At 39.6% G+C, this 19,553-nt stretch overlaps 1 protein-coding gene across 3 annotated transcripts in view; it reads right to left on the bottom strand.

Moving 5' to 3' along the window:
- The window catches only part of FSHR (follicle stimulating hormone receptor), a 167,680-nt gene extending 148,800 nt beyond the window's left edge, over positions 1-18,880 (bottom strand). The window contains exon 1 of one of the 3 annotated variants that reach the window (XM_008526933.2): positions 18,600-18,880. In XM_008526933.2, coding sequence (XP_008525155.2) covers positions 18,600-18,751 — 152 coding nt within the window. In that variant the 5' untranslated portion in view covers positions 18,752-18,880. The remainder of the gene's footprint in view (positions 1-18,599) is intronic. The other 2 variants (XM_008526934.2, XM_070572716.1) reach the window with 2 other exon arrangements.
- Between the last annotated feature and the right edge of the window lie 673 nt (positions 18,881-19,553).

Raw genomic sequence — 19,553 nt, 5'->3', positions numbered from 1 at the left:
TTCTCTTCCCAAAGGAACTTACTTCATTTGCAACAGAACATGGGGAAGTTTAAGCCTAAGAGCACTTCAAGAATGGTAAAGGTGTGGTAAAAGGCAATTGAGAGATTCATGGATCTAATGAATATCTAATGTAAGCCAGCTAGTTTGCAGAAGAGAACTGGGAAATAAAACAGCTGGAAGGAGCCCCCCTGGGGTCAGAACAAATATCAAACACTGACCTCAGAAATTATTTCTTTGAAGGAGCCACAATTTGATTGAATTCGTTTGTAGAGGAATTTATGCCCCCCAAGGATTATTGAAAATAATAGCACAGTCTGCCCTCAAGTAGTGAAGTTTAACATCTGGATATGGTCAGAGAAAGAATGGAAGAGAGCCCTACCAGTACCACTGTCCTCCCAGGGTGACTGGTCATATCCAAAGCTGTGCCTCCCTGGGGTGCAATATCAGAGGCTTTCACTAATATAATCCAGCTAGTAACTAAATAAATTAGCAAATAACAATAGCAAGCCATGAAGGAGTAACCAGTACCCAACAAAAAATCATCAGACATGCAAAGAAACAGGAAAATATGACCCATATACTGGAAAATAAAGCAGGCAACAGAAACTGCCTATGAGAGTGACCAAATGTCAGATTTGACAGAAAAATATTTCAAAGTAGTCATAAATATGTTTACAGAAGTGAAGAAGAGCATGATTGAAGAAATAAAGGAAAGTATGCTGACAATATTGCATCAAATAGAGAACATCAGTAAAGAGATAATTTTTAAAAAACAAGTGGAAATTCTGGAGTTGAACAGTACAATAACTAAAATTTTTTAAAAAGTCACAAGAAGATCTCCATAGTAGATTTGAACTTGCAGGAGAAAGAATTGGTAAAATTGACAATTGATCAATAGAGATTATCTAAGCCAAAGCACAGAGAGGAAAAAAAGGGTAAAGAAAATGAAGAGAGCCTTTGAGAAATATGGGACAAAATTAAGCACACCAATATGTGCATAATGGCAGTACCAAAAGGAGAAGAGCGAGAGAAAGGAGAAGAAAAAATATTTGAAGAAATAATGGCTGAAAAGTTCCCAAATTTATCGGAAAAGATACACTGCACATCTAGTAATCTCAATAAATGCCAGGAGGATATAAACAAAGAGACCCATAAACAGACACATAATAAAAATGCTGAAAGTCAAAGACAAAGAGAAACTCTTGAAAGCAGCAAGAGAAAAGTGACTCATTACTTATAAGGGAGCCCCAGTAAGATTAATAGCTCACTTCTTATCACATACAATGGGAGGCCAGAGGTGGTGGGATGACATATTTAAAGTGCTCAGAGGAAAGAAAAAACTGTTACACAAGAATACTATATCCAGAAAAACGCTCCTGTCAAAATGAAGGCAAAATAAAGATTTCCCAAGATAAACAAAAATGGAGAGAATTTGTTACTAGCAGACCTGCCTTACAAGAAATACTAAAGGAAGTTATTCAGGCTGAAGCAAGTGACCCCAGTTGGTAATTCAAATTCATACAAACAATGAACACGAGTAAAGGCAATTATGTAATTATAGAAAAAATTCCATAAATGCATATTTTTCTCCTTTCTTCTCTTAACTGATAGAGAATAGAGCTATATAGGTGGAACATTGCATGTCTATTGCATGTCTGAATGGAACATCCCTCTCTCTCACTGGAATTAATCTAGCATAAACCCAAAGCTGATTCTGGTAAGATAAGGTACATATGATAAACCTTAGAGCAACTAACTAAAAAAACCCACAAAATTATGGTGAAAAACTATTAAAAAATTTTAAAGCTACATTAGTAAAGATTCACTTAATGTGAAAGAAAGGAGTAAAGGAGGAATAGAGAAACAAAAAAGACATTAGACATAGAGAAAACAAAAGGTTAAATGGCAGATATAAACCCAACTGTATCAATAATAACACCAAATGTGAATGGATTATACAATCCAATCACAAGGCAGAGATTGTCAAACTGGATTGACAAAACATAACTATGCATTTTCTAAAGGACACACATTACATTGAAAAACACAAATAGATGAAAAGTAAAAGGATTGAAAAATGTATATCATGCAAAGAACAGCCACCAGAAAGCTGGAGTGGCTATACTAATACCAGATAAAAGAGACTTTAAAACTAAAACAAATGTTCTAGAGATAAAGAGGAACATTTTATAAGGATAACAGGGTCAATCCATCAGGAATATATAACAATTATAAACATATATATGCTTAATAACAGAGCACCAAAATTCATGAAGCAAAAACTGATAGAAATTAAGGGAAAAATAGATGATTTGACAATAATCATTGAAGACTTCAATATTCTACTTTCAAAAATGAATAGAACAACTAGACAGAAGATAAACAAATATGTAGGAGACTTGAATAGCACTGAAAGTCAACTAGAGTAACAGATGTATATAGAACACTCAACCCAGTGACAACAGATACACATGCTTCTCAAGTGCACATGGAACATTCTCCAGAATAGATGATATGCTAGGCCATAAAAAAAAAAGAACTCAATAAATTTGATAAGATAGAAATAATACAAAGTATATTCTCTTAACCATAATGGAATGAAATTAGAAATAAATAGGAAAAAAAAATGAGAATTCACAAATATGTCAAAATTAAACAGTGTACTACTAAATAACCAATGAATCATAAGTAAATACAAACAGAAACAAAAAACACTTTAAGATGAATGAAAATCAAGGCACAACATACCAAAACTTATGACATGCTGGTAAGGCAATGCTTACAGGGAAATTTATAGCTGTAAATGCTTATATTAAGAAAGAAGAAAGATCCCAAATCAATAACCTAAGCTTCTACCTCAAGACACTGGAAAAAGAATAGCAAACTAAACCCAAAGTGAGCAGAAGGAAGGAAATAATAAAGATTACAGCAGAAATTAATAAAATAGAGAATAGAGAAAACAAATGAGATTAAAAGTTGATTCTTTGTAAAGATTGAAAAATTGACATGCAAATGGCCAATAAGCATATGAAAAGATGCTGAACATCATTGCTTATCAGGGAAATGCAAATCAAAACCACAATGAGATACCACATACTCACTAGGATGGCTAGAATCAAAAAGTCAGATAAGAACAGGTGTTGAAGAGGATGTGGAGAAATAGACAACCTCACACACTGTTCATGGGAATGTAGGCTGGTTCAGCCACTTTTGGGAAACAGTTTTGAGGTTCCCCAAAGGCTGAAACATAAAGTTATCATATAACTCAACTATTCCACTCCCAGGTACATGCCAAATGAAAATATATGTCCAATCAAAAATGTGTACACAAATGTTTAAAGTAGCATTGCTCATAATAGCCAAAAGGTGAATAATCCAAATTCCATCACAGATGAATGGATAAAGAAAATGTGGTATATTTTTCAGCCATAAAATAAGGGAGTATTGATACCTGTTACTACTTGGATGAACCTTGAAAATATGCTAAGTGAAAGAAGCTAGTCACAAAGACCTCATCTTACATACCTGTAATTCCATTCATATGAAAGTCCAGAATGGAAAAATCTATAGAGACAAAAAGGAGATTAGTGGTTGCTTAAGCTGGGGGAGAACAGGTCGGGGGGAGTATGTGATTTGACTTTGAGGTGATAAAAATGCTTTAAAATGGACGATGGTGATGGTTGTACATATTGTGAATACAGTCAGGCACTGCACAACGACGTTTTGGTCAAGAATAGACCTCATGTACGATGGTGGTCCCATAATATCAGTACCATATAGCACAGGTGTGTAGTAGGCTATAGCATATAAACCTGAGTAAGTACTTTCTATGATGTTTGCACAATGACAGAATTGCCTAACGATGCATTTCTCAGAACGTATCCCTGTTGTTAGGCAACGCATGACTGTATATGAAAAACCATTGAAATGTAAACTTTCAATGACTGAATTGTACACCATATGTGTTATAATCAATAAAGGCGTTTTTGAAAAGCAGACAAAGGTAAAAATAAAATAGTGTGGAATTCTAATGATCATAATATCTGGAAGGTGTTTCCTTGGGTGTGAGGGGATAAGAGGTGAAGGTGGGAGGGCGGCGGGGAGGGTGGTCTGTGCTTTGGGAGGAGAGAGGTATGTTTTGTCATCACCAAACCTGCCACAGAAGCTTGGAAATTGAGGACTTAAAGTTTCCGGCTTTAGAAATAGAGGATAGACAATATCTTTAATTACTCAAATGACCTTAGACAAATCATTTTTATGGGGCCTCATTTCTTATTCCTAAAACAATTAAGAAGAGGGAGGAAATGTATTCCCTCTCAAGTTCATCTCGCAAAAAATTCTCTAGTTTGAAGAACAAGGCAGATCTGCATGAGTGAAGACTTGGCCCACATCAAATTTTAAAATTTATGTCTACCACGTATTTGGGGTTGTACATACCACCTTTCTCAACTCTTCAGTTCCTGGGGGTATATATGGAGACACATTTGCCAAAGCATATTGCTGGTTAACTGCATGTCACTAAGTCAGAGTTTCCTGATGTGTTCTGTGGAACACTTATGAGTTATATAAAGTGGGAATACCTCTGACAGCCTTTAATATGTTACGTACATTGTGAATCTCTAGAATGAGGGTTCAGCATGCAGCATTTTCCAAACCTATTTGATCACGCAAGACATTTTAACAATTTACTATTTCTGGAGCATCTTATGAAACTAGGGTTGTGAGGAACACACTTTGCAAAATGTTAAAGGGGCAGCCTTCAAAAGCTTAAGATATTTATCCAAAAGGATTTTATATTTCAACTGCAGAGTCTTAGAAATGAGAGAAATCTTTAAAGCTTCAAGGATTAATTTATTAAAGGTGGCATTGTAATTAACAAATAATGGGGGAAATAATTGGGGGCAGTTGAGCCAGCTTGGTGCCTCTCAAATCATACCACATAGGGAACAGCAGACTAGTTATAGCAGCCTTGATCTAGACGTTAAACCATATTCAAAATGAGAAAACAGAGGTACAATTCCCCAAAGACAGAAGAAAGAAATCTTAGAAAAGGGGTTGTGAGGTCATATTAGATCAATAAGGATTTTTTTTGTTAACTCTGTGGACCTTTTGAAACATCATCATCACAGTTCATCTAATTATATCAGGACCATTTAGGGAGTATCTATAGTGATCCCCAAGCCTCCATCAAGCACTCCAGGTTCACATGGTATTCACTTCTGCTAAGCCTCTCCACCTGCAGAAGATCAGCTACTTAACCTGCTGAGAGTTAGTCATTACTGGGGAACCATCTTCATAGGAAATGTGTAAAGAGCGTCAGAGAGTTGGAGCAAGTCTTTCCAACTGCCTCCTCCATAGGCACACATATTGTTCAAACAGCTCTTTAGCATTATTAGACAACTTCTGGTTATTTTGCAATTTACCTGGAAATGGCCATTGACTTTTGCTTTTCAGTCCTCTTTCTATTTATTCACGAACTCACTCACTCATTTTCTGTCTTTCTGTCTCTGTCCTCCTTATTGAGTAGTTATTGAGTATCCAAGCCTGCTGGTGCAGGAGAGCAGTGCAGGGCTAGCCCTCAGAGAGCTTATTGTATTTGAGAGACAAGATAACACGTAAGTTTTGTATTGCAGATGACCCCTGCATTGTACATATTTAAGCTCAGATGAAGAGTCTAGATTGTTCTGCTTTAGGAGTTCAGAGAACAGGGAAGTCTTTTTTCTCTTTTTTCATGGTTAGAACAAAGAATGGGTATTTTTTTTTTTTTTTTTAATATTTTATTTTTTCCTTTTTCTCCCCAAAGCCCCCCGGTACATAGTTGTGTATTCTTCGTTGTGGGTTCTTCTAGTTGTGGCATGTGGGACGCTGCCTCAGCGTGGTCTGATGAGCAGTGCCATGTCCGCGCCCAGGATTCGAACTGACGAAACACTGGGCCGCCTGCAGCGGAGCGCGCGAACTTAACCACTCGGCCACGGGGCCAGCCCAAGAATGGGTATTTTTTAATCAGGTATATCAGGAATCTCAATTTCCATTCTGACACTGAGAAGCTGAGTGACTTTGGGCTGGTTCTTTCTTTGATATCTTTTTTCATATTTCCAAGAATAGCTACAGTGCAAGACTGTTAGGCGAGATACTATAAAAAGCATAATGCATGGTGATATACTGGGACTAATAGATGTTTGTTACAAGCGATCTTTTCTTCTAGTTCTTATTTGCTTGAAGGAGCCTTTCACTCATCCATCAGTTTATGCGTGTATTGAGCATTTACTCTCTACCAGGAACTATTCTACACACTGGAATCATCGCCATCATAAAACTTTAGTTCCAGTTTCTGGTGAAGGGAGATAAATAGGCAAACATAAAAACACTCAAATTTCAGTAAGTTTATAGAAGAAAATGGTCATATACATATATGGTGATGCTACCATAGCAGAATGGTCAAGGAAGAGCCATCTGAGGAGGTAGATTTGAGTAGAGACTGGAAAAATGAGGAGTATGTGAAGAAGAGAGGAACATTCTAAACAAAAAGAAAAGCAAGTGAAAAGACCTAAGGTGGGAAAGAGCTTGGTGTATTTGAAGAGTGGGAAGGGGCCCAGGGTGGCTAAAGCATCGTAGTGATGGGCAAGCAGTGGATGATGGGCACCACGCCTGTGGAAATGCAGGCAGAGGTCAGATCATGGAGTGCCTTGTAGACATGGCAAAGCGTATAAGCTCCACAAGGGAAGGGATTTGTCTGTTTTGCTCACTGTTGGATCTCCAGCATCTAGAACAGTGCCTGCCATAGTAGGTAGTCATGAAACATAAGTTGAGTAAATTCTATTCTAAGAGCAATTGTGGGTAATTGTATACCATACTCTCTTAAAAAGTTTCTCTAGCTGCTGTGTGAGGGCTGGATTGTTGGTTCAAGTGGAACCAGTGGATGGAAGCAGTGCGGACCCTTATAGGAGCCAAACGAGAGATGATGTTGGTTTGAGCTAGAGTGGTAGCAGGAAAGATAAAGAGAAGTGGAGACATTTGTGCTATATTTTATGGGTCAAATCTCCAGGACTTGGTGTTGGATTGGATTTGGGGGTGGGGGTGGGGGTTGGTAATACGTGCACTTATATATATATGCTAAAGACTGGGAGAGGAGATCCTGAGGGGCTTAGAGGAGGGTGATTAAGTATACTATTTTCTACTTGTTGGTTTTGAGATGCCAGTCAGAGATTCAAGTGGAAATGTCAAGGTTTCAGTTGGATATTACTTGTCTGGAGCTCAAATGGAAAGGTTAGGCATGACACATACATTTTGAATGTAGATGGCATTTAAAGCCATGAGACTGGAAGAGATCACCATAGAGAGTAGAGACGCACGAGAGAAGAAGGTCTGAATGAAGCCTGAGGAACTCAACGTTCAGAGACTGGGTAGCAATGGAGAACTCAGCAGAGAAGACCAAGGTCTGGCATGAGATGTAAGAGGAAAGCTAGTGTGGTGTCACAGAACCTGGAAGTCAAAAGAGAAAAGTGTTTCAAGCAGGAGGATGGTCAGCTGTGAGTGTTCCTGAGAGGCATGTAACATGTAGATAGGGATGTGACCACTGAATCTGACAGCTAAATTGTGAGGATGCCTCTTATATTCAAACTTTTATATATTATTTGAAAAATAATGTAACCGCAGTATAAAATATATTGAAAATAAAGAGAAGTTTATTGGTACATATGACAAGAAAATTTTCAGTGGAACAATGGGAAGAGAGCCAGATTGAGTGGATTGAATAAAGAATGAGGATTCTTGGGCAGAGATGGCATAGTAAAGAAATAACTATTTGTTTCCTCTTGAAATCCCACTCAGAAGACAGTAAGGGGAGGGTTTTTTCCTTTTTTTTTTTTTTTTTTGAAATGCATAAAGCCACACGGACAGAGGAACAAGGACACAAAATTTTAGGACTGTAAAGAACATAGATGAATGTGGTTCTGGAACGAGTACTGCCAGCATCTCCTGGAGTTGCTTCAAAATGTGGACTCTTAGGCCCCACCCCAGACTTACTGAATCAGAATCTGCACTTTCCCAGTATATTCCTCTGATTTGCATGCACATTTAAGTTTGAGAAGGGCTGACTAGGCAGACTTTAGAAAATGACCTCCTAAACCAATGTGATTTGCACTGCACAATCCCTGAAACACTCAGGAATTGGAGGCACTGGTGTCCCTGAATTAGGGAGTGGGGTTTAAGTAGGGTGAGGTGGCCAAAGTAAGGAGAATTGGTGGAAAGTTTAAGAGGCAGCCATACTTCCCACTTGGAGCAGTCAGGCAACTGCTCCTCCCGACCTGAGCAAAACACCAAAGGCTTATTCTTTAAAGAGAGTAGAAAGAGTTTCTGGACTAGGGGATGCCAGGGACCTCCTATGCCTGTTGATACCCCCAGCCCTTTCCCCAGCCACTGGAATGCTGGCTGTTAGGACTTCACCTTCCATGTAGGAGCTTGGGAGAATCTTCTCCAGGGAATTTGACCAGCCGAAGACGCAAAACCTAGATACAGAAGCAGCAATTCCCCGACTCAATGGCCCATCCATTTCTTTTATTTATAGCTCTGTTGCTTTTATTTTTGCTCTTCTTCCTCCCAAATCTTACCCGAGAGCTCGGCTTCCAGAGCTACTTTGTAATTTTCCTATCTGGCTATCATGACTGTTTGTTCTCTTTCCTCTTGTCTCTAGGTATTTGTTTTGGGGAATCAGATGCCATTCCAAGACTGTATGTTCTTCTTGAAAGGGCTCAGCAGATTTTCACAATCAGGGGACTGATAAGCAATTTTGCTACTGTGTGCAGGATTCCAGATGACCTCTTTGCTGTTCATCACAATTCTCATATTTGCTTTCGCTGCCTTTGCAGTTTGTTTGTTTAAATTAAGAGTATTTCTTGTTGCATTTTCTGCTGCTTCCCTCTACCACCCCATATATTTATTTACAGAAATTCTACCCTGCTTGCCCACAAAACAAACACCAATTAAATGAAGGTTTCTTCCCTTCTTACTCTGACCAGATATTAGCCTTGGTGGGCACATGGCAGTGGCAAGGGTTTGGGCTGACTGTTGATACTTGCTCAGGTTGTGATCTGATGATGGAGAGTGGTCATTCTTTTGCACTCAATTTGTTTTTCTATTCTAAGCACAGCCATACGAAATAGTCTGAAATTTAGAAGAAAGGCAAGTTGTTTATAAGTTCAAGAACATTCATTAATTCCTTATTAGTGTCCCCCTTATGCCAAAGTAAACATTTTTAAGGTGCATCATTTTCAGAAGAGATATCTGGGCTTTGTTAAGGCTAACTGTGTGATTGCCAGACTTCAGAGATGACATTCAGCTGCTCTAGGGGGAAGCCGGCATACACAGCGCCTTGACATGTAAACTCCTTTATCTGCTCCCTACCCAATATCCACATAACAGTATTCATGAACACAAGCAGCTGTAGGAAAAATTATGAGGTTGGCAAAGAAACAGCACAGCCTAAGTTTCCCCCTTTGATGCTGTTTTCCATCTCCTGTGGCATTCTCTTCCACCCCGCCTCAAAGGAGCCAGTCCCTTGTATTTTCGCAAGTTGAAAACTTCTAGTCAAACTTAAATATTTCAACATCTCCCAGTTAAACCCTATCAGAAATTTGCTGATGCTTACTTATCATTCTATTTCATTTGAAGTCTTATGTTCTCCCTGTAAAATAAAGCAAGGATTTTCTGACCTTGTAAAGAATGGAGTATTTTGGAAGTGGCCCTGCACAGCTCCCGAAATCAACTCTAAGGTGTTCAAAGGGCAAATCTGGGTAGGACAGTTAGATACACGTCTTCTCATCAACTTTCTTCTGGCATCAAGCGGGCCAGCATCTTCCTACTGGCTTTCACTAGGCATCTGTTTCTTCCAGCTCTCACAATCTATGATTTCAGATTACACAAGGCAACTTGTAATTAATCGTCAAATGAGTGATTTTGACAGTCACTATTCTGAGTTCTGAGGGAGGTTTTTGATTGCTGTGGGTAAAAGGGAGGAGAGACATTATTGTCATTACTTGTTTGATGTTCTTCTCTTTCAGCAGCTCCATGAGAACAGGCACCGTGCCTCTCCTATTGATTCTTTTCTCCCAAGCGCCCAGTATAGTGCCTTGAACAAATATAATCCATAAATATTTGCTGTTGAAAGAAACTTCATGAAAAATGAGCATCTTTACTTTGGTCTCAAAGACTGAATAATATTGGAGTAGGAGAACGTATTTCAGGTTGGAGAAAATAATATTATTTGAGTAGGGGAACATAAGATTTGGGAGCTGGGGAATAGAAAATACTGCAAAGAGCAAAGAGTTGAGAGGATGGAAGATGAGAGGACAGGAGAGTTGATTTGAGGCCAAAATATGGAAGACCTTAATGTTAAACTTAGGACATTGGGCTTTTGTCCTGAATCTGGGCATTGGAGCCCACACAGGAATTAGACCAGAGCAAGAGCTCAGAGCAGGGAGCTGGGAGTGGAGAAGACTGAAGGCACAGAGACCAATTCAGAAGCCATTACCATGAAATGATAGGGAAAGCACAACCAGAGGCAACCCAGTCTTCTAGGGATGTGATCCTATCTTCCGAACCAAAATTTAGTAGACTTTCTTAGAAGGGACAGTTTAAATTGGGGCCACTCCTGGAAATCTAGTGCTCAAGGCTATGGCCCTTCCCTATAAAGGGCCTTTCTTTTTCATGCCACTCCTATTCCAAGAGGATTCCAGATGAAACGTTTCATGATCTTCCATCAGCCTTTGTTTATTTCGTTACAAAGTCATTGTTGGAGCTGGGATCCCTCCCAAACTCTTTGTTTAAAACTCCTTCCAAACTGAAAATAACAGGAGAGAGAGGTGTCTGTGTGGTGTTTTCCCATGCTTCATTTCAAAATAACAGAACTGTATTGCGCCTAAGGGAACTTTCCTCAACCCCCTTTACCTCCCACCCCAAACCCCACAACTGAAATCAGAACAGTTTAGGAATTATACGCCTGCTGGACTCAGAGACCTAGAAAAAGCCTATTGATTTGGGGAAAGTTGGTGCCTGAAGATATTTGTAAAGTCAAAGCATTTTAGAATTGAAAGAAACCTCAGCATTATTTTACTTTAAACTTTCACCAATCTACTGATGAATTTTCTCTCTGATAGCCTCAATTAATTGATTTCTCTGTTTCATTGAAACTTGGCTGAACTTTTTGAGTCCTTATTTCTTAGAGGTTTTCAGCAAGCTTGGCATTAGAGAGACACAAAAATTGGCTCATGGCATACATTTTCCACTATTTTTGACACAGGATTCTGTGATGACTCTCTTGGCTCTTGCCGGAAAAGGTCTGGGAGATAAGGGATGAACGAGAGAGGACTCAGCCATTCCTAAGACTAAAAATATAATTGAGTTCAAGTCTTTGGTAAGGTTTAGTTGCTTTATTCAAATATTTTTTCCACATCCTTTGCAGATTTTTAGATCAGTTGGCATATTCTATATGAAAGAACAAGGTAATGGCATGTTCAGGTCAGGGACACAAAACATGCTCTGAGATACTTCAGGAAGAGGTTAGATTAGAACAAACATCCAAATCTCATTATAATCAGATCCTAAGCAATTAAAAATAATTACTCTTTTTCCTAGGTGACCTTGTGGGATATATAAGCTAGAGTCTAGTCTAAATAAAGCTAAATTGGAGAGTCTAAATCTAACAGCTTAAAAAAAACTATAGTCCAATCAACCAGAGTGACTAGATAACCCAATTAGTGGTTAAAATGAAAGCTAAATGAATTTCCCATTTGCAGCCAAGATGTCCTGTTTCTGAAGCGTAGGCTTCTTTGGTAGAGGATTTGGGTAAGGAAGGACAGCACTCACCTTTAGGTAAACAAGGGAATTTCATCATCACCAAGCAAGAGTGCTTCTGTGCTATCAAAACCCTGCTCTTCAAGTGCTGATAATGACTCTGTAAATTATAGCTCTTAGCCAATTCTCAGGGTAGAGTTCATCTTCTACTTTAAAGGATTTTTTCCCTGCAATATAATTTCTCCTTTTTCTCTTTCAAGGTACTGCATTCTATAGCTATTCCTTTAGTCATTTTACTGATTCCTCTGCAGGGAATATAAACCTCTCTTACCCCCAGCCCAATTACATTTCAAATGTTGGACATAGATGTATCACTTCTTACTAAAGGGGGTGCAGGGTTTTGTTTCAGAAGAGAAAGGATTATGTATGCATTAGCTTGAAAACTGTGCTGTGTGTTTCTTTCAAAGAACTAGCTAAACAAGGCAGTAGGAGTGTCCAGATACGGGCACCTAGGGCAATCTGCACAGTGGGGTTATTGGTTTTCATATCCAGACTGAACTATAATAATCAAAGCACATCTGGGCAACAGAGGAAACCTAACATTCAGAGTTTGGAATCTGACCCTATTAGCAAAAATTCTATTTCTTTGAACATTTCTGCCTTGTTTAAAGTGATGTTGTTTAGCAATTTCATTCATCCTTTCAATATTCTTGTTAGGGATAGGAGGGCAGGTATTATTACTTAAGTCAAGAGAATTGAGTGACGTGCCTAGAATATAGAACATTCAACTTTTAACTTAGGAGACCTTGTTTCAAGTCTATGTATCTCTCTTTCTGCACGCAGGCATTTGCTTAAAACAAATACATAAAAAGGCAAGGAAAACAAGGAAACTATCAAATCCTATAGTAATTCACCACAGGGAGAGCAATAATCATTTTTCATAAGAATCTTTTCTTCAATGCTGAGGAGCAGAGCAAATAAACAGAGGTAATTCCCCCTTGTTTATTCTATCATTTGTTCTACATGTAATTGAGGACACAGAACATACATTGCATCGAACTAGGCACAATAAGGAGTACAAAGGAAAGCTTCACTGCAGTTAAAGAAATAAGACGCACATGAAAAATTAAGTGCAAAGCAAGATTAAGTGTGAAAATGAACAGCGCTGGGCTTCACATTAAATAGAGATGGAGTAGGCAGGGAAGACTTCATGAAAGAGGTAATCTTTGAGCAAGATTATAAGTAGGTTGGATTTCAAGAGGCAATGAAGAAACTAAGGATAGTATAAACAAGAGTCATAACATAAAGACACAGGGGGATGCACAGAAATGCACAAAACTGAGCTTGAGAGTAAGTCTGTATCAACTTTGTGGAGTAGACGGCTCCCGTTGGAGAACGGTGAAAAGTCAAGTCAGAATGGTGAGCCACTGGATAATTTTGAACTGGGGAATCATAACATGGCGGCAGTGATGTTTTATCAAGAAAAATGGAATGGCAGTAAGCAGGCTGGTTTGGAGAAGAAAGAGATTAATAGGAAGGAGATAAATTAGGAAGTAAATATATAACCCAGACTTTAAATATTCAGGGGCCAAACAAAGATGATTGGCAATGAAAAATAAGAGAGCTATTGCTAATCACAGTATGAAGGGAGTTTGTAAAACTGATTAGTTATGGCCAATAAGGAAAGTGAAATTTGCATGATGAGAATTAAACCATCAATACTCAACAAATGTGGAAGTCAGGAGCAGTTTTAGTAGTTTTATAATCCATTGCTTTCTCTTTCCTTTCTTCACCTCAGAATGAGTATCACCTAGTTCCCTCATGGCTATAATCTATACTTCAGAACAATCTCTTTCATGAGGACACATCACATTCTTAACCAGCTGCTTCTCAGGCACAAAGCAAAGAAAACCCAACCAAGATCCATCTCTAGCTGTGATCAAGGACTGAACTGGGAGTCAAGAGGTCTGAGCTGCAATTTAGACTTTACTAGGGATTCATTCTGCTGACTGGGGTTGGAAAGACCAGCTTGTGGATTAGCCTTCCCCAAAGTATGTTCTGCAGAACACTAAACCCTGAAGATACTTTTAGAGAAAATACTTCCATAATTAAACTTGTTTGCAGACATCACAAACTCTACTTCCTCTTGGAGATCACAGAACTTATTGGCATAGCGAAGTATTCCCTTTCTGGCACACAATACTGAGACATCCCTCAGAACTAAGACCCTACCAAGGAAAAATAAACTATCTCCTAACTAAACAATAATCTACAGCTATGGAATATGGAGAGTGATCCAAACCAAGACAGCAAAAAACAAAAAAGGAATATAAGGCAAAGGAAGAAAATGAAAAGGGAAAAAATATAATTAGGTAATTAGAAGTAAATGGCGGTCAATTGAGATTGGAATGAGATACAGGAACTTCCTGTGAGGAGAGAGGTCAACACAGGCAGCACAGGTCTCCCTATGCTGCGAATGACCACCACTGGACCCTTTTCTCCTCTTAGTATTGTGGTCATCTGACCTTGCTGAAGGAAAGGTAGCTGTATCCATACTGTCACTTAGAGTTAAACTTTCGGATTTTGAATGGGTGTTCACATTCTCCTTAGAGATTCTAACTCCAGGAAGAATGCAGCAAGATTAAAGGGTTCTTTCTAGATTCACTGACTGCCTCCAGGTGAAGCTGAGTTTCCAGGGTAAGTCAGAAATCAAAATTCCTTTGACTACAGTAAGAATGAAACCTGCTCTCTGAGTTCTTGGCAAATATTAAAAGCCTTGAGGAATACATTTTATTACTCAGAAAGTAAATGCATAGAGAGTAAGTGCTCCAGCCACTGAGAGGAGGAGATTATTCTGAAGTAAGTGGAACGCTGTAAACTATTTCAGAGTTATAAAGATCCTTACAACAATTTTTCAAAGCATTCTCATACCTATTGACTCATTTGGTCAACATGAATGTCCTTTGTGGTAAGTGGTTTTTTTTCCTAGTATTTTACAGATGACAACAGCAACCACTGCCCCCACCACCTGGGAGGCATTGGGCTAGGTGTTTTACATTCATTGTCTCATTTAATTCTCATAGCAACTCTGTAAGGCACACACTGCAATGTCCATTATATAGCCAAGAGCCCACATGATAGAGCAAAAGACAGTGGCATAGGCTGCGTTTGAACTGAGGTCTCTGGGATTCTAGAGGCTATACTCTACCATGTCTGACTTGTCAGAACCAGTTAAAAGCCCACCTGTGAATGTTCCCTCCCTTCCTGATTTGCTCACCTAGTTTAGTACTTTCTCCATGGTGCCATGTTACCGCAGGCTGCCTAAACCCTGCTTAAGCCAGTAACATTTCACCACTCTCAGCCACACTCTAAATCAGAAGTGGGCAATCTCTAGCCGGTGGGCTAAATCTGACCTGTTCCCTGCTTTTCTGTCTGGCCCATGAGCTAAGAATGTTTTTCACCTTGTTACACGATTTAAAGAAAATCAAAAGAAAAATGATATTTTGTGACGTGTGAAAAATATATGAAATTCAAACATCAGTGTCCATACACAAAGTTTTGTTGGAACACAGCCATGCTCATTCATTTACATTTTGTCTGTGGCAGCTTTCCTACAACTATGGCAGAGTTGAGTAGTTGCAAGAGACTCTATGGCCTGTAAGCCTAAAGTATCCATTATCTGGCTCTTTATAGAAAAGATTTGCTGACTTCTGGTTAAAATTCTAAAGGATACTTTTATTAATTTACTTTTTTAAACATAAGAAATAAAAGGAATCAGACTTTCATTGTACACACATGCAGAGGAGACAGAAATGCGAGCTGAAGTTTGGATCCCAGCTCTGCCACTCAGGAGCCGCAGGGGTGACTCTGCCCAAGTCATTTAGCTTTTCTGTTCTTTTGTTTGCCTCATTTGGAAATTAGAGCAGCCATCCCAAACTTGCAGTTCCATCATGAAGTTTTAATGAAGTAGTATGTGTAAAGCATCAAGCAAATAGGAGGGCCCTTTGGTAAATGGAATCTACCTGCCCATTGATGGGGCTTCTGTGTTGTTTGGCGTTAATGTCAGCATGTGCAGAGGGTTGGTAATTAGAAATCTTCGGTGATAGCTTGCAGATATATGAAATGAAACCGCCGCAAAGCAGATGGAATGATAGGATCAAAATGTACACAGCAAAATCTAGAAGTCATTTTCCCCCAGGTGAACCTGACTAACAATGAAGCTTTGACATGGTGATGGATTAAGCAATTGCAGTCAGTCGTTGAAGCCCAGCTATTCCACCCACCTACACCTGATGTGATCATGGTTAGAGTCAATATTCAAACTCAGGAGACTGCAAGGTGCATTAGAAATACTTAGTTGAACAAGCAGTTTCATCTTCCTTCTGCCAATATTCCAGGTAACCCTTATCTAATCCTTTTAAGGAAGCAAAAATAATTGCTCTTTCGTTCTGACTTGTCTGAGTTCTAGTTCACTTGGCATTTTATCTGTTCTTCAGTGATTAACACACTGACTTCAAAAATATCCTCAAATAATTTTCTTTTTTTTGGTCTAACAGCTAAAGCAACATTCATCTTCTTTTTCTCAATACACCTTGCTGAGAAGATTACAAAGATGAACTCTAGAATGGTCCATCTCACACCCTACTGATAAGTGTGCAGAGAAAAAAATCCTTCTTAAGATTAGATATCCAGGAGAACTTCTCTGGTCATCAAAGCTCTCAAAGAACCATACTCAGTCCTCAGATGGGGAAAAATACCAACAACTGGCAAGAACTCTTTTTTTTGCCTTCTTAGTTTTATGAGACTTTGTCTTCTGTTACATACGCCTAAGTAAGGGACTGACCCAGGGCTAGCCTTTGTCAAGAGTGTGAAATTTGTTTCTGGTGTTCTGTCCAATACACTCTTTCCTAAAGTCTCTTTCCTCAGTTGAAAAATGCTCTCAGGCAGAGATAGGTTTTAGTCATTTATACCTTATCCTCTATGATTTAAGAAATCATACTCCTGTTCATCCCAGACTAACTCATACACACACACTGGCTGGGGTGTGGAGGTACATTTTCTTCTTTTCTCTATCTTTCTCTCCTCCCCTCCCTTCTTCCTTCCTTCCTGTTTTCTATGCAGAATGAAAAAAATCTCGCTTCTGATTAAAAGATACCAGAAAGCAGATAGCCTAGTGTAGAAGGGTTTTGGATAGAGCAGTATCACCCTAAAATTGAAACTTTTTAGGGACTATTTGCTTTAGAAACTGGTTGGCACTGCTTGACCCACGGGGAAAAGTTGGAAGAAGTGGAGAGGGCCAGAAGAAGCAGAAGGGGGGGGGTGGGGGGGGCGTATATCAGTTACTGCTCACAGCAATCCAACCAAGCAGGGTTGTATTAAAACCATTTTAGAAGGGAAAAACCTGAGGCTCAGAAGAGGTTAAGTAATTGTTGAAAGTCACTTAGAAGCAAGTGGCTCCTTAGGAGAGCTCAGGTACATTGGCCTTTTCCTGTGTTTATAATGACCTAATTAAACAGACTGTGCATGGGCACATTCTTCCCCATAATCAGGAATAGCTGTCTCATCTGAGGCAGTGTAGCCAAAACACAGAGCTGACCAGTTATTTTCCCTGCCGCTGCAGCTGCCTCTGGGTAGGAACTGAGGACTCATGTTGTCAAGGGAAAAAGTAGAAACAGAACCAACCAAGCCTGTGGCCATGTGTCCCTGAGTGAAATCTGAAATGCAACACCAACACGTTTGAGTGTAGATATGATCACAAGTGGACTGAAAAGATGATCACCTTCTGCAACAACATAAGAGTCATCCATAGCTTTGGGGGACCGAGATTGAAACAGGCTTCCAGAATAGCAGCTTCTGTTTAAAATCCTTGAAATAAAAACACTGAGGATATCTACAATCTCTGAGCCACAACTTGCCACTTTCCAGGGGAAGTAGTTAAACAGTCCTTTCCTCTTGCTCTAATGCTGTCAGACATGGGTTTCGGGGTAAGAACACTAGACTATGAGTAAAAAACACCTGATTTCTAGTTTTGGCTCTAGTTTCAACTCACTGTGAAAGTTTGCGCAATTCTCTTTCCTCTCCATACCCCAGGTTCCTCATTTGCAAAATAAAGAGAGTGAAATGATGTCTAAGATCTCATCCAACCCTAAAAGTCTCTCTACTTCCTATTAAAATAGTTCAGTAAAAATTCAAAGTTGGGAATCACTTTTTCTAGCTATATAAAAGATTATCCTGTATTTCTCCTCTCTCCACCTCTTTTCTTCTTTCCTTTCTTCCTTTCTTCACACCCCTTCCCCTCTCCTCCAACCCTCTCTTCCCCCATAAAGCAGAATCTCAGTTCAGGAATTATTTGCTGTTGCCTCCAAAGCAACAACGACTCTTGCATTCTTGAATTCTGTGTCCTCAGGAGTCACACGTCATGTAGTCACTTAAATCAAAGCCATCTTTCTGCCTCCAATGCTGGATCTTCTAAGTTCCTACTTTTTCTTAGTTTTGCTTTTCCGGTTCCACCAAAGAGAGTAGAGAACTCAAGAGCAGATATGTTGAAAACACTAAAAAGTCTCCCTTTCGCCTTTGGATTCAGGTTTCCGTACTGCCCTTCCCTGACAGAGGCTCAGATAAACTCTTACTAAGATTCTGGGAGAGCCGCAGGGCAGGAGCGTTGGGCTGGGGGAGTTTGTTTTATTCAAGCCTTCAATCAGGGCAGAAATATCTCAGCTCAACAGTTATCAGCCTTATGTCAAAATAATAATAGCACGCAACACACAAATGCCAGCCACGCAGTTGTTCCCGCTGCCTCTGATACTCACAGTTCAAGCGCATTCCTGGGGAGGTCGGAGGGAATCTCTGTCACCTTGCTCTCTTGGCAGAGGAAAACTCTGTTAGAGTAGTGACAGACCTGATGATGACATCCTGAGCCCAAGCTCAGGAATGCCAACAAGGAGACCAGGAGCAAGGCCATGCTTATTTATCCATCCACCTGCTTTCTTCCTGCATCTGCAGAGAAAAATCTCCACAGATTTCAGAGCCTCCACACAGAGCCCTTAGAGGAGATCCGCCTTGAGAGTGGGTAGTCACATGACCACCAAATGATGCTTTTTTTTTGTCACTTACAGACAAATAGCAAAATTCCTCTGTGCCAGCAGTGATTTCCGGGGTAAGATAATCTACTCCCTTATCTTTCAGGATTGGTTTCTTACACCCTGACCCAAGGAAGAGAGCAAATAGAAGCTTGATACATGTCTGGAGTAGTTCACATTCTTTCACTGCAGAAGTGTCCCTGCTGGTCACCATTCTCTTTTCAGAAGAATGACATCATTGACTTTCTCCAAACAAAACACAACCTACAATATGACACATCACTAAGAGTACCACTAAGTGAAGAGCAGGGACCTGTTTCTAGTCTTGGCATCACCTTCTCCTTCCAGCCCGCTTGATAGAAAACCCGAACTTCTGGGTTCTGGCATTGATCCTCTTTCTCTCTGTAATTAATAACTGTGAATGGCATTGCTCAGAAGACAGGCGGGTGGGGTAGGGAGCCCGAGGCAGATCTCTGTGGGTGGGAGGCACTCTTGACTGGGTTATCAGCTGAGATAACTGACTAATCCAAGTGATCTAAGGAGCGGCTATGTTTTCAGTGGGGATTTAGTAAATGCCAGCGGTCCACCCGCTATTGCGTATCCTTTCTCGATTCTCTCATCTCCATGTTCTGAGGATGGCACAAATGAATTCATTTAATCTATTCTTTTAACTTAGTTTTAAGT

Source organism: Equus przewalskii, chromosome 14, assembly GCF_037783145.1.
Source record: "Equus przewalskii isolate Varuska chromosome 14, EquPr2, whole genome shotgun sequence".
Classification (NCBI taxonomy): Eukaryota; Metazoa; Chordata; class Mammalia; order Perissodactyla; family Equidae; genus Equus; species Equus przewalskii.
This window is presented reverse-complemented; position numbering and strand designations above follow the sequence as displayed.